We start from the raw sequence: 13,358 nt of genomic DNA, 5'->3' as shown, positions 1-13,358 counted from the left end.
TATTTGTGGTTAAGCATATGGACATTTTTACCGGCGACTGAAAGATGAACGACATTTTTATATCAACTGACTAGCCTCCATCAAGCACTTGATCAGCACTGTAATGAAAGCACTACCGCATGATACTCGCCTGCCAAAGGCACTATGCAAAGGCAGAAACTTAGCGCGATTATCACTGCGTAGGAGCAACTTACGGGACAAATAAAAGAAATTCGACTGAATTAGGAGAGCCTGTCCAATCTGTGTAATATTCAACTCAAGCATACTTTCTTGGACGACGCAAGACCTGAAGCAGTTCGGTTACCGGAGCAGGACGGCTCGAAATTAGAAGTAGTATAGGTCGCTGTGTCGCAGGCGCGCAGAGAAAATGGTCCCATCCCTCTCATGGCTACATTCCTGGAACCGCCAACACCACATCAGTTGTAACGATCGGATTGGTATCCCGGCTCTTGCCGAGCATATATCAGGCTGCATAAGCTGCGTCATCACCCCAGCAGAGCAATGTAGCCTTACGAACCACTTCTTAAGGGTTGGCGTTGCACTCAATGTCTTGGTACGTCTGTCCCCCGCCCCCTTTAAGCCCGGCCGGTTTTACTCATTTCCGGGCGATTGTTCAGGTCGAGCCGCCTAGGTGCGATTTCTATGGCTGAAACCCAGATGCCTATGCCATCTATTAACCGCTTGCGGAGTCCCACCAACTGGACTACAGAGGTGAAAAACTTAAAGCTGACTGCTGACCCATATCCTGGTGGATCTTTATGGAGCAATTCGTTTTTATTGTCTGCTCGTACTCGCTTTCGGTGCTCAGGCTTATGGTGAAGAGTCAGAAAACTTTGGCGCTGGTATTGGCCAGTCCGTTTGTGATATGCGCTTTATGGCTGGGACCAGTCAGCAGATTACTGTTTACTGCATCAGTGAGACCAACTCTGGAAGCCGTAAGCTTTTTGTGTTGCCGGGGAGAGTGCTCACGCAAGTTTAGCTGGCTCTGGGCCGCCTATAAATGATATTAACTGCTTGGAGGGTGGTGTTGATAGATACGCCTCTGCGACAAACCCTTCGTTCTGTGACCCTCAGCTAAGTTGATTAACGTTAAACTTTTCAATGGGATTGGTTACGGCTCAGAAAAGGCCGAAGCCACGCTGTCGTGGGGCTCTTCTAGATGGTGTCAGATCAAGTTGTCGATCATGCCGTGATCAATAGCAACTCTGTACGGGATCCTGTTCGTCTGTTTTTGTCGACAGAGTATTATTGTAGGCCTGTGCAGGGATCAGTGGGACTGTAACCTGCATGATAACTTAGCATGTTTACAACATATCCCGACCTAGGACATTTCAGGTATGCGTTCATGCGAGAACGGTCATAACTCACCACAAGATCATCTTTGATGACTTCATGACTGATGTGGCCGGCCCAGCTCTCTTGGTGACGTTTAGGAGTTGTCAATGGCGATAACGGTCCACGCATTCCGTTTCGCGCTCGCGTCTCTTCACTGAGGCTGACCCTGCTGACCTTGACCGCTGCGTCCCACCCGTGCTTACCCCTGCTGACCTTGACCGCTGTGCCCCACTCCTGCTGATCCCTGCTGACTGCGACCACTCCATCCCACTGCTACTAACTCCCGCTGTCCTTGACCGCCCCATCCCACAAAGGTGACCCATGTTGACCTTGAACGCCATGTCCCACTCCTGCTGACCCAGGTTGGCCGTGACCGTCGCGTTTTGTATCTTCTGACCTATCTTGACCGTGACCCCCGCATCCCACGGCTGCTGATCCATGTTGACCTTGCCCGCCACGTACCATTCCTCATGACCCGTGTTGACCGTAATTGCCGTGTGGTGTTCCCACTGATCCGAGCTGACCGAGACCGGTGCGTCCCACTCATGCTGATCCGTGCTGACCTTGACCCACACGTCCCACTCCTCCTGACCCGTGTTGAGCACCTCCCACTCCTGCTGATCCGTGCTGACCTTGACCGACACGTCCCGAATACACTTTTGCCCGGTACCAGCTGCGGGCAGAGCACGCGCCGCGCGCACTGTCTGCCGACTGACGAGGTGGTGTGCTGTTTCAGAAGTTTCGCCACTCGTACATTGCCCAGTACACCGTCTACGACATCGCCCGAGGGTGAGTGCCAGCCCCCTCTCCCCCTTCCCCTCCGCAGTGGAGCGTCGGACATGGGTCAGCCACTTGTCTGCACGTGGAGTGCTGCACGTCACCACTGTGCTGGGCTGTGCGCGGTATTGTGCGTCTGGATGACGCTGTATGGCGGATGTCTCAGTTGTGCTGTAGATACGTTGTTATGAACGGGTCCCTGATTCCAGCGCGGATTCTCGGCACCAAGTTGCCCTGGCAATTAGCATGAATTTAACCCATCGGGAGGCATATAAACTCCCATTTTTCCCGACTGAACGTTCGTCCCTCCCTATGTGCTCGTTTCATCCATATTTTTGCACTTTTACCGTTATAACAGTGTTTTAAGCCACGTTGCCTGCCCAGATCTTGGTTTGACTTTTCATTCTGAGCCTTGGCTATATCCATGGGGCAGGAAGGGGCTGGGGCTGAACCCCGACGCGCTTCAAACAGCACACTCGTGGTTCAAATTATTCCGCATATTGTCGCGCCGTGACGTTTTGGGTCTTAGTTTGAGACGTCACGACTTTGGACCCGTGTTCTGGGTCTTAGTTTGAGACGTCACGACTTTGGACCCGTGTTTTGGGTCTTAGCTTGAGAAGTCACGACTTTGGACCCGTGCTTTAGGTCTTAGTTTGAGACGTCACGACTTTGGACCCGTGTTTTAGGTCTTAGTTTGAGACGTCACGACTTTGGACCCGTGTTTTGGGTCTTAGTTTGAGAAGTCACGACTTTGGACCCGTGTTTTGGGTCTTAGTTTGAGAAGTCACTACCTTGGACCCGTGTTTTGGGTCTTAGTTCAAGACGTCACGACTTTGGACCCGTGTTTTGGGTCTTAGAGAAGTTACGACTCTGGACCCGTATTTTGGGTCTTAGTTTGAGACGTCACGACTTTGGACCCGTGTTTTAGGTCTTAGTTTGAGACGTCGCGGCTTTGGACCCGTGTTATGGGTCTTAGTTTGAGAAGTCACGACTTTGGACCCGTGTTTTGGGTCTTAGCTTGAGAAGTCACGACTTTGGACCCGTGTTTTGGGTCTTAGTTTAAGACGTCATGCCTTTGGACCCGTGTTTAATGAGTGTTTCTATGCCGTCTTCGTTGGCTGCTACCGATTCAAATGGTCTATCACTTTGGGAGCGGGGGACAACCGGACCTTTGTCGAGGTTTTTCGTTAATCTATATCACGGTAGGATGTGCATTTAGGTGCGACATTCATCGCCACTGATTTCCTGTCTGACTTAGGAGGCACTGGAGCTCTTTTTAATTCCCATTTGTATCAAGAGCGTGGTTTAGCAAAACACGTCGAGAGATGTCCTGTAAACAAAAATTAAGCTTCCCCCCCAAAAAAAATGCACTCAACAGTGATGCTAGGATGGGGGAGGGGGGGGGGGGCAGCCCCATCCAAACTGAAAACTACACCCCTAGTCAGTACCATACATTTTCTACCCATTTATTATTTAGGTCCTGTCAAAAGTTGGCCACAAAAAGAACAAATTATGGATGCTATCTTTGGATAATGATGCTCACTCAAATGTTGACTTGCAAAGCATTAGAACAATTCGTATGTTATTTATGCCGTACGTCTCCTATCCACTGACTGTTTCAATCTCATCGCCGAAAATCGGCAGTAAATCTGGCTGATGCTGAAGACCTTGTGGCGGAGAAGCGATCCGACCATTCTTCTTCCCTCCGGAACAAACACATCTGCCCAACGATGCCGCCGCTCTGTGGGGAGAATGACTCCCCGGCGGGGAGGAGGGGAGGAGGAGGGAGAGGGGATGGGACGTCCCTGGGACGCAGATGACGCGCGGCTCGGACCGTACTAGCGTACCCTAGCGTCGCAGCGACATGAGATCAGCGCATTTTGTCGGGATAGAAATGAGGTAATCGTATTGAAAAAAATGTTGGCGTATGTGCGCAATCTGTATCATGTTGTAACCATGAAGGGTTTTAAGGTCCTGTTTTTCGGCATTTTGAGTGATTCTTATGTTGACAGTTATCAGAGTGGTTATGTTGACGGTTATCGACCTTCAGCACACCAGGAGGTGTGGGTTAAAGGGAGAGTGTTTTGTTCATGTGGGATTTTGCATTGCGCGCATAGGATTGTAGGGCACTTCGGTTTGGATCGATTCGCATCCCTACATTCATTCGGTCACATCGATTCACATTGATTCACACCTATTGCTATCTCACTTTTTCACGATTCACATGGAATCGTATGCAATAAACAGAACAATTTGAACCACGAGGGCGCTGATTGTAGCGCGTCGGGCTCCAGTTGTTTCCGGCCCCAAGGATATAGCCACGGCTCGGAATGAAAAGTCAAACCAATATCCGGGCAGGCAACGTGGCTTAAAACACTGAATCGTATGAGTAACCCAGTAACCCCAAAACAATTTTTACTACTAATTACCGGCCCATATCGCGATCGTATGTTTAGGCCGCAACCACGGAATTACCTAACAATGTGGTGTATATGAGGTGGTAGCAAGGCAACCTACGATGTTTTGTCGCTTAAATCTTGGAGTGGAACATTACGAGCATTTTATTGTCTCAGCTGAACATCCTTGGCTCCTCAGCGACAGAGATAAACAAAAGGCAGTCAAAGTAAGGCATTGTCATTGAATTGGTTCAGCACATCACAAAATTAAGGAAATGATAGTTCTTCTCTTATTCCCATGCCATCGGGCCTCTCACAGGTACATACATACCTGGTCCTCACAAAGGCTCATTCCACAATGGCCCAATCGCAGCTGCAGTTGGCACCACTGACACAGCGAGCTCTCACAATGGACGTCTAATCGTCCAAGCAGAACAAAAAAGAGAGAAGATAATCCACCTTAGCGCTTGCTCAGACCACGGTAATGTCGAACCGTACTCTTTTAAGATGTTTTTATTAATTGGCGTCCAGCGTGCTTTGAGTGCATCTAGAGTGCTCTGAGCCTTCGGCCACGGGGCTCGAGGCCTTTCCTGCTCATAACGAGGGCAAATTTTACGCAGGCACGTTTTTTTCTACAATAAGGATACGTGTGGTATTTTTTTCCGTCACTGTGATCTTACGTGATGTTATGTTTCGGGGGTGAGGTGAAGACACTTGTCATCAAAGCAATTGCTTAAGGCTAACGGGCTAAGGAGGCATAATTTCCCGCACATTTCAGTTTGCATGGGATGTGCCGTTAGAAGTGTCATGTATTCCTGTATTTCTTGATGTCGCCTTTTATCCGGTACATCCTACTATATTGAATTATCAGCATTACAAAGCCGTACACATGGCAATCTGCAACACGCTGGGTAGAGCAAACTAACCACATATGCAAGTGTTTTGAATGTCTTGTTGGAGACCTCTCACCAGGCCAGGTAACGGCGGACAACCAGCTGCCCGTCGGCAGGCAAATGCATCATCTACTTATCGCGAAGCAATTTCAACACTGACCTGATCGGCAAGTGCTCCTATAATTGACCGACAGGAAGTCAAGTCGCATAGCCCGAAAGTGGTTTGGAATATGATCTGATCCAGCCTTTGTGGGAGAGTTGTTACCGCACTGCCACACAAGCCACGCTCACTGTCAAAACGCTGGCCCCGAACATTTGTTTTGATGCAATATGTTGGCCACAGTTCACCGAAGGGCAAATTATTGCAACGTAACAGGCGTGATCAAATGACATTACTTCGCCATGCAAGACTCGCAAACAGACAATTTTCAAGCGAAACGACGGCGAAAAAGCGCACAAATGCGATAGCGCGACTCTGTCTGCTAAACTCTTGTGAATGGAAAACATTGGAACTGTTTGACCACACCCATTGATATTGATTTCCCTGCACGCTCGGCACCCTAGCGAATGTTTGCTCATTATCTACACATGATAACTGATAGCATTAGAACATACATTATTTAGATGCCTGATAGCATTATAGCATATACTATTTAGATATGAAAAGGCATCAAAACATATATTATTTAGGTACCTGATAGCATTAGAACATATACTATTTAGATAGGAAAATGAGATACTAAACATAACCGTGCAGGAAACTCAATAGGAGCCTACTTGACGGACAGCAGATATCAGAGATAACTGAGCAGAAAGCCCAATCGAAGCCCACTTTGGTTTGTATCCGTGACCGAGCTGACGCCGAACGAAATGCCCGTGGCAGTGTCCCTGGCTGATCGGCCGGCTGGTCACCGCAGACTGAACTAGCCCGGTGGACGCTGCCCTTGGCCGCAGCGAGCTACCGCCATCCGCGCTGGAAACGCCTCTCCGGCCTGATTTATGTGGGGAATCGCAGCTGTAATGAACACTGATTCCCATTTGCATGGCTCGTTAGGGTCGCTTCAAACGTTTAGTTTCGGTATCTCGCTTCGGGCCGCAGTATCAGATGGGGGCTCGTCGGCTTTGGGAAGTCTCTTTGTAAATCATTTTGGTTCACAGATGGGACGTTTCTGTAAGCTGTCAACGGCTTAGTTGGAACACATAGCGAAATGAAGTTATATGACTGCGCTTAACATTGACAGGCAGTCTTTTACTTAAATTTAGTCGGCGTCAACGAACTTGGTATGGGGTTTGTTCAATTGTAAGTATCTGTCAAGGAGTCGGTTGTACAGTTCCTGGCGTCGTATCCAAACATTTCAGAAATTACAGGGTCCAGAAAAAACTATTTCTGCGTCGTTTTTTGGGCGGATGAGACAGAATGGAATGCGTGCAGTGACGGTTTTGGGGCCGATGCTTTGCTGTCGAGCACCATGCCACACATTTTTGGGTGCGGTGATCTGCGCGCTCCCTAGACAGTACACCCAGTGTCGGAAACATGGCGATGGATCCTTTCCACCTCTCTGCAGTGCAAACGCTGTCACAGCTTCAGAGAGTTTAGTTTTGACCCCACTTCTTCCCCATTACGAACCCTGCACCGCGACAAGTTCCCGTTCCCGAGGACGAATGGGTTCCTGTTTCCTCCGCTATCGCGCGGCGCAGAAGTTTTGGAGCGCCGAGTTTAAGTCTCACCGCGAGCAGCGGAGCGTTCGTTGTATAAGACGCATCTCTTTCACTTCGATGGGACGGGATGTCTCGTCTAGCGAACTTGCTCGTGCTTTTCATTTTTAGTTGGACAGACTGCAATAATTTTCCCTGGCCGTTTCCTGACGTTGGCGGCGGCGGGAAACCACCCAAGCCTGGTGGGGAAGTCGATAATTGCTAATGTCTATGGCTGGGTGGCCCCGGGGACGGTGGATTCGACGGACGGCGATCGTGCTCCTCTTCTGAATTTTGGAAAAATGTTGGCTGCGTTTTGTTATCTCGAATACTTTCTGGGCATATATTGTTCAGCATGCTACCATGCCGGCCGCACGGTCCGGTCGCGTGAGTCTTTGGTGTTCGGTCGCTGCAGTGTGTGCTGGCAGTCGCTGGGTGTGTGCTGGCGTGTCGAATAACTGACCTCCACGTCCAGTTAGGCCCGGGATGCCCGAGACAGCTTGCTGATGGTTTTGTAATGGAGAGATTGTCACAGCTTGCCAACCGCTGCAGTTATAAACGCATCGATGGAAAAATGCTTGGACTGTCGTCCTAGCCTGGTGTGCTGGCATGTACACCACGCTTCGGCCAGAATTCTCCTGTCATCGTCAGGTGTTATGAAATACTGAGAAGAACGGGATGATGTTTGGCTTTCAGCCATGGGCGCGTTATAGCCCGAGATGTTTCCTGGAAGTAGCTTGGATTCGAAGCAGGGTCTTCCGAATGCGAGTCAAGTTCTCTACCAACTGAGCTGACTGGAAAGGACAATCGTTCGGCGTTGGGACTCGATGTCATTTATCTCCTGAATATTTGTGTATTTTTCCGCACAGATGGTTCCCATATGGGTTTGGTATCTACGCTTGGCCTACTGATGGGGTTGTCAGCTAATACCAGACATGCTACCTCCTTGATCTTCCAAACCTCCCAGTGTTGCTCTCTATGGATCGTTGTTACCCATGCCACGCTGTGTCGGTGATCGCCATCCGAACCATGCATGCGACACCAGGCTTCAGAGGATCACCCCGCCACACCGACAGAGGGCCACTTCTCTCTCCTTCGTAAGACCTACCACAGCTGGATGATGTGTCGTACATGCAGTGGCTCGTGTTTCCTTAGGTGGTCTGACTTTGTAAGTGCTTTCCAAAAAGCTGAGCCTCTTCTGAAAGCTCAGCAATTCAAAGCCAGTATGAAGCTGCCGGCTGTCGAGGCTGATCGACCTCGATGTCGATGTGTGGCCAGGTTCTCGACGCCGCTGACGCCGACGCCCGAGGACCGCGGCCACCCGACACTTAACTACGCCGCCTGGGTGCCCACCAACAACGTGACCCGCGGGCGCGGCAACGCGCTGGTCATGGTGCACAAGAACGACATCTACTACAAGGCGTCGGCCGGCGCTGAGCCGGTGGAGCGCGTCACCGCCTCCGGCAAGCCCGGCGTCGTGTTCAACGGCGTGCCCGACTGGCTCTACGAAGGTACGTTTTGTCGGCTTCGTCGATGCGGGCTGGCTAGTCAGATCGCGTTGTTGGGCGCCTGAAGATACCAGAAGCAAAGGCTTTACAAATAATTCATTACGTAGTGGATGCCTAGACTTCTGAAGCATCGCTTGCTGCTATGTGGGAGAGCTACACGACTTTCTTATTGCGTGTGCTCTCAGCATTTCATTATGGACAGAGGACGGCGCCTGGGATTAGTGCTACGTTCGGCTGAGTTAGGCGCCAGCCGGCGAACGCGTGTATAAACGTGGTCTGCTTTGGAGGGCAAGTGTCAATAGTGGTAGATTTACTGCATGCATAAATCAACTAGACAGGGCTAAGGCAATCGCGTCACAGCATCAATCATTTAAAGGCCCTCGACCCATGGAGGCGCCTCGCTCTGCCACTTCAAGGATGAAGCTTCTTGTGATTTTGGTTTGGCCATCGGACGACACCAACTATTTTTGCCGGTTAAACAGGGATTGGGCCAGCAGAGGGGACGGGGGCATTTGTATCTAAACGCATTTGACCGACCTACAAAATGCAGCGCTTTGTAACGAGTGTCATGCTTTATTAAGCCTATTAGCTGCATGCAGCTCAGGCTTCTGAGTACTGGTGAGCCTCTCTGGAGACTATCTGCACGCAGCAGTTGGTAGTTTTTTTCCAACTCAGCCGGTATTTTGCCTGGAGCAAGTCATTGCCAGTGTTGATGACATACTGCGCACCTGCATTAACAGCGCCACACAGAAACTATGATCTGGGGCTGAAGTAGCTCTAGGAAAATTATATAACGCGCCAGCCTTCAGCTTTACTCAAGCTGAATTAAACAATATGCATATAAATTCCGGCATAAAGAACGAATGGCTGAAAATGTGGAAAATGGCACTCGTTTTACTGGATTGGGCGCTTTGGCACGAAAGGCTGGGAATATGACACTGTAGTATGGTTTCATGACAGGCTACACAGCACCCCTTACGAAGGCCACAACTCTTTGGGGAAAGATTTTACGAAGAAGTCTCTGGGCGTGAGGTGCAGACGAATGATGTGCAGAACCGCGTGCTATGTCCTACGATTTTCCGTCTCCCACCAACGCATCGGATATCCACTGATTACTTTCAAGAATGTTTCTGCGGAAGTTCCAGCTACGTTATTGATGTGGAGACTGAGAACCCTCATTGCAAACACATCATGCGTCTAGGCGTCACACATAGACATGTACGCAGATAACCAATCAATGGAGGCTTGTCTGTTCTGCGTACAGTAGACCGGAGCTGACTCGGTAATGCGCACCAAATAAACACCACATGGAAGAGAGGAGAGACATGACTTCGGACAAGTGATAATTTTAATTTTTTATTTTTGTTCCCTTTGGTGGATTGATACCCGCTGTATACCAGCCTGGTCGGCAGGCATTTGACGGGACTCTGCCCAGTATGCCCGGTGTAACAAGTCTGATGAGAGCCGGTAATGTGAGGCTCGCCGCTCTAACACCCACGTGCAACTGGCACTTTGTGATCCGCGTGTCTGTGATATTCCAGCCGATCCAGTCGTACGTCGACCAACTGCATGATCCTGTGGCCTTACACAAATTTCACCGCTAAAAGCCGGCTCCTTTTGGCACTATTTTAAACATTGATAAGCCGCGCTTGTCAGTCTTTTGAATGCTCCCCGAGATAAGTTAGCCATCACGTCCGGGCGGCAGCCGAGTGCCGTCGTCCGTTACTCGGCGGCGTATCCGAAGGACGCTTTCCCGATTCTTGACGTCATAGATCGATTCGATATGCAATAAACCATGTACGGCGGCGTCATACGTTCAGCCCACCAGGGCGTCTGCCGGCTGCAGTGTCGCCGGCGAGTGCGGTCGAAGCCGAGCCGGTCGGTCGAGCGCCGTTAACGGGCCGGCCGAAGTCTGCCGGGGCCTCCTGACGAGCATTAATGACCTTGGGGCCTCCTGTTGAGTTGTGGTGGCTGAGGGCTTTCGTTGAGCTGTGGAAGCCCCAGGTCCTTTTGAGCTGTGATCGCCCGAGGGTTTCCTGTAGAGCAGTGGTTGCATCAGGGCCTGCTTTCGGTCTGTGGTCACTGCGGAGCCTCTTGTTGACTAGTGATGGCTTCGGGGCCTTCTGTCAAGTGGCGGTGGGCGCAGGGCTCCTTGTCGGCAGTTGTTGTTGGTGACAGGGCTTTCCGTCGAGCTGCGGTTGTCCCTGAGTCGACCGGCGGGCTAGCGCTGACAGCACCGGTGAAAGCGCCGTCTGGCGGCGGCGTTTCTGTCGGGCGGGGCGGGACGAGGTCGCCCGGCCAGGTTCGGAGCCGTCAGCGGACCGACCGACGCGTCACTCTTGTGACGGCCGCCCGTGACGGTGAGGAGTCGGCGGTGGCGTTATCTGGCGCCGGCCCGGCACCCGTCCACCAGACGGATCGACTGGCTCGCCCTCCCCCCTCGCCGTTCGGTGGAGTGGCACCCGCTCGCGGCCGATGGGCAGCCGGGCGGACGTCAGCAGCGTCCGACGTCCTCTCCAGGCCGCGATATTTCTATCGGAGGCTTTTGAAATTCGCTGAGATGTCAGTGCTCCACACAGAAGTAAATCGCGAGGGAAATGCAGTGCTAGTTGCAGATGGCGGATGAACGCCGCGCCGAATCCCGAAAGACCGATGTTTTGCAGGCGAGTGGCCATGGCGATACGCATGGTCACGGCTAATGCGGTTTGACGTGGTTTGGCATGCAGTGCCTGCGCGTTATGGACATGAATTTAGCTGTGACGGCTTAACCTGAATGAGCATGGTGGCAGTGGATCGGTGAGGCTTTCTAATCGGGGTTGGCTTTGAAATTTCGTTCAGGCGGGGTAGAAGGTGGTTGGACTTCTGAGAAATTTCGCGTATCTAGGTGGAAGAGAAGCGGGCCTGCAGTAGCGTGAGCTCCTTTTCATTACCTCAGGCGGTGCACGAAGCTCCAGCGGACAGTAATAAAGTCCGCTGGTCTGGAATGCAGCTCGAACACGCGCAGCTAAGCATGAGCTCTTCAGCGTCACATGAGCTGATGTGTGACGCTGAAGAGAGCGCGTTCTCGTGGGGCTGTCGCACCTGGTAAGGGACCAACGGAGGTCCATATTTTGTCCGCGACTTCATTCGGAGGGCGAGAACAGGTCTTTTACGAAAGACTGCTCCTCCCGTAAATAACCCACATCATAACTTATTGCAGGCAACTATCTCATCGGGACGGTTAACGAACTCTGGCCCGGAAACTGCCAAGTATCAAACAAATGGCCTCTTCATGGTTAATGCCGACATCACAAAATACGACAGCGCTTATTTCTTTAGCCACCGTCGCTTATTTCTCCAGCCATCGTCGCGTTTGCCTCACCAGCCTCATTACTGAAGTATTAGCGCCTCGTCGACAGGCTAGGGTCCCTCGTTCATCAGGTGCCTTCGGTGCAGAGATATTCCGTGGCCGGCGCCTGACGCACGCGCTGATGAATAGTTGGCCAAGTATGTTCGGTATATCCTCCCTCTCCACTCGCCGGCGCTGCCAGCTCTCCCCGCCGGATCCGGAGTGCGGCGGCTCGCTCGCCACGCCGGTGCTACCAGCTCATCCCTCCCGGCCCGGAGTGCGGCGGCGCTGCCAGCTCTTCGCTCCGGCTCCGGAGTGCCACGGCTCGCTCGCCTCGCCGGCGCCGCCAGCTCTCCCCTCCGGCCCGGGAGTGAGGCGGCGCCGCCAGCTCACCCCTCCGGGCCCGGAGTGAGGCGGCGCCGCCAGCTCACCCCTCCGGGCCCGGAGTGAGGCGGCGCCGCCAGCTCACCCCTCCGGGCCCGGAGTGAGGCGGCGCCGCCAGCTCTCCCCTCCGGCCCCGGAGTGAGGCGGCGCCGCCAGCTCACCCCTCCGGGCCCGGAGTGAGGCGGCGCCGCCAGCTCACTCCTCTCGGCCCGAAGTGCAGCGGCTCACCCGCCCCGGCGGCGCCGCCAGCTCTATTGGCGGCCGCGCACTGAGACGTTCCGGTAATTAGGCTCATAAACAGCGAGCCACTTCGGAGCTGGCTCGTAACGCAGCGGAGCGCGCCCGAGCCGGCGGCGCCCATCCCAGCGGTGTAATGGAGGCCATCAGGCCCGCCATCCCGTGGGCGCCGTCGACCGCGCGGCTCCAGCGTGTATTTGCCGACCGGGGCTGCTCTGCTCAGGAGAGGCGATGCCCAATGACTGCTGCTCTGGAACCGCTGGCGAGATCCGGTTGCCACGCAGCGCGGTTTGTTACAGTATTTGCTTCGTTCGCTTTGCTAGTGGCCCGGCTGGAATCGATGGGATATCGGGAACACGAGAGCACACAGGCTTACACTAGGATAAATCACGGGCTGGCTCCGAGCCAGGGAGAGAGAGAGAGAGAGAGAGAGAGAGAGAGAGAGAGAGAGAGAGAGAGAGAGAGAGAGAGAGAGAGAGAGAGAGAGAGAGATGGAGGTTTCGGTGGGGGTCGCGTGGTCCCGTTCCCATTACCTCGTGGTCCGCTGCTGCATGCCAGAGTTTGGTCGCCGGCGGTCGAGGCTGGGGTGATCTGTTGCAGTTTACTGTTTACCGCTCCCTGGTGGCGTTCCCCTTACCTGACCGACTGGGATAGACCGAATTAGTCTCTTCCAAGGAACAGCGCTCGACTTTTTGGCTTGCCAATAACGACCACCCGATAAATGACCACGGAAGTGTCTGGCTGAGGCGGGGGCGCTGCATCGTATGGCCCTGCAGTGTGATTTGAGTACAGGCCCAGACAAAAA

At 52.6% G+C, this 13,358-nt stretch overlaps 1 protein-coding gene across 1 annotated transcript in view; it reads left to right on the top strand.

The window, feature by feature from the left end:
- Positions 1 to 13,358, top strand: part of LOC119114945 (inactive dipeptidyl peptidase 10) — a 30,616-nt gene that overhangs the window by 14,964 nt on the left and 2,294 nt on the right. The window contains exons 4-5 of the mRNA XM_037238999.1: positions 2,072 to 2,124; positions 8,375 to 8,607. Coding sequence (XP_037094894.1) covers positions 2,072 to 2,124; positions 8,375 to 8,607 — 286 coding nt within the window. The remainder of the gene's footprint in view (positions 1 to 2,071; positions 2,125 to 8,374; positions 8,608 to 13,358) is intronic.

This window comes from Pollicipes pollicipes, unplaced genomic scaffold (genome assembly GCF_011947565.3).
Source record: "Pollicipes pollicipes isolate AB1234 unplaced genomic scaffold, Ppol_2.1 Scaffold_3087;HRSCAF=3621_pilon_pilon_pilon, whole genome shotgun sequence".
Taxonomy (NCBI): domain Eukaryota; kingdom Metazoa; phylum Arthropoda; class Thecostraca; order Pollicipedomorpha; family Pollicipedidae; genus Pollicipes; species Pollicipes pollicipes.
Note: the sequence above shows the minus strand (reverse complement) of the source record. Positions and strands in the feature narration are given on the sequence as shown.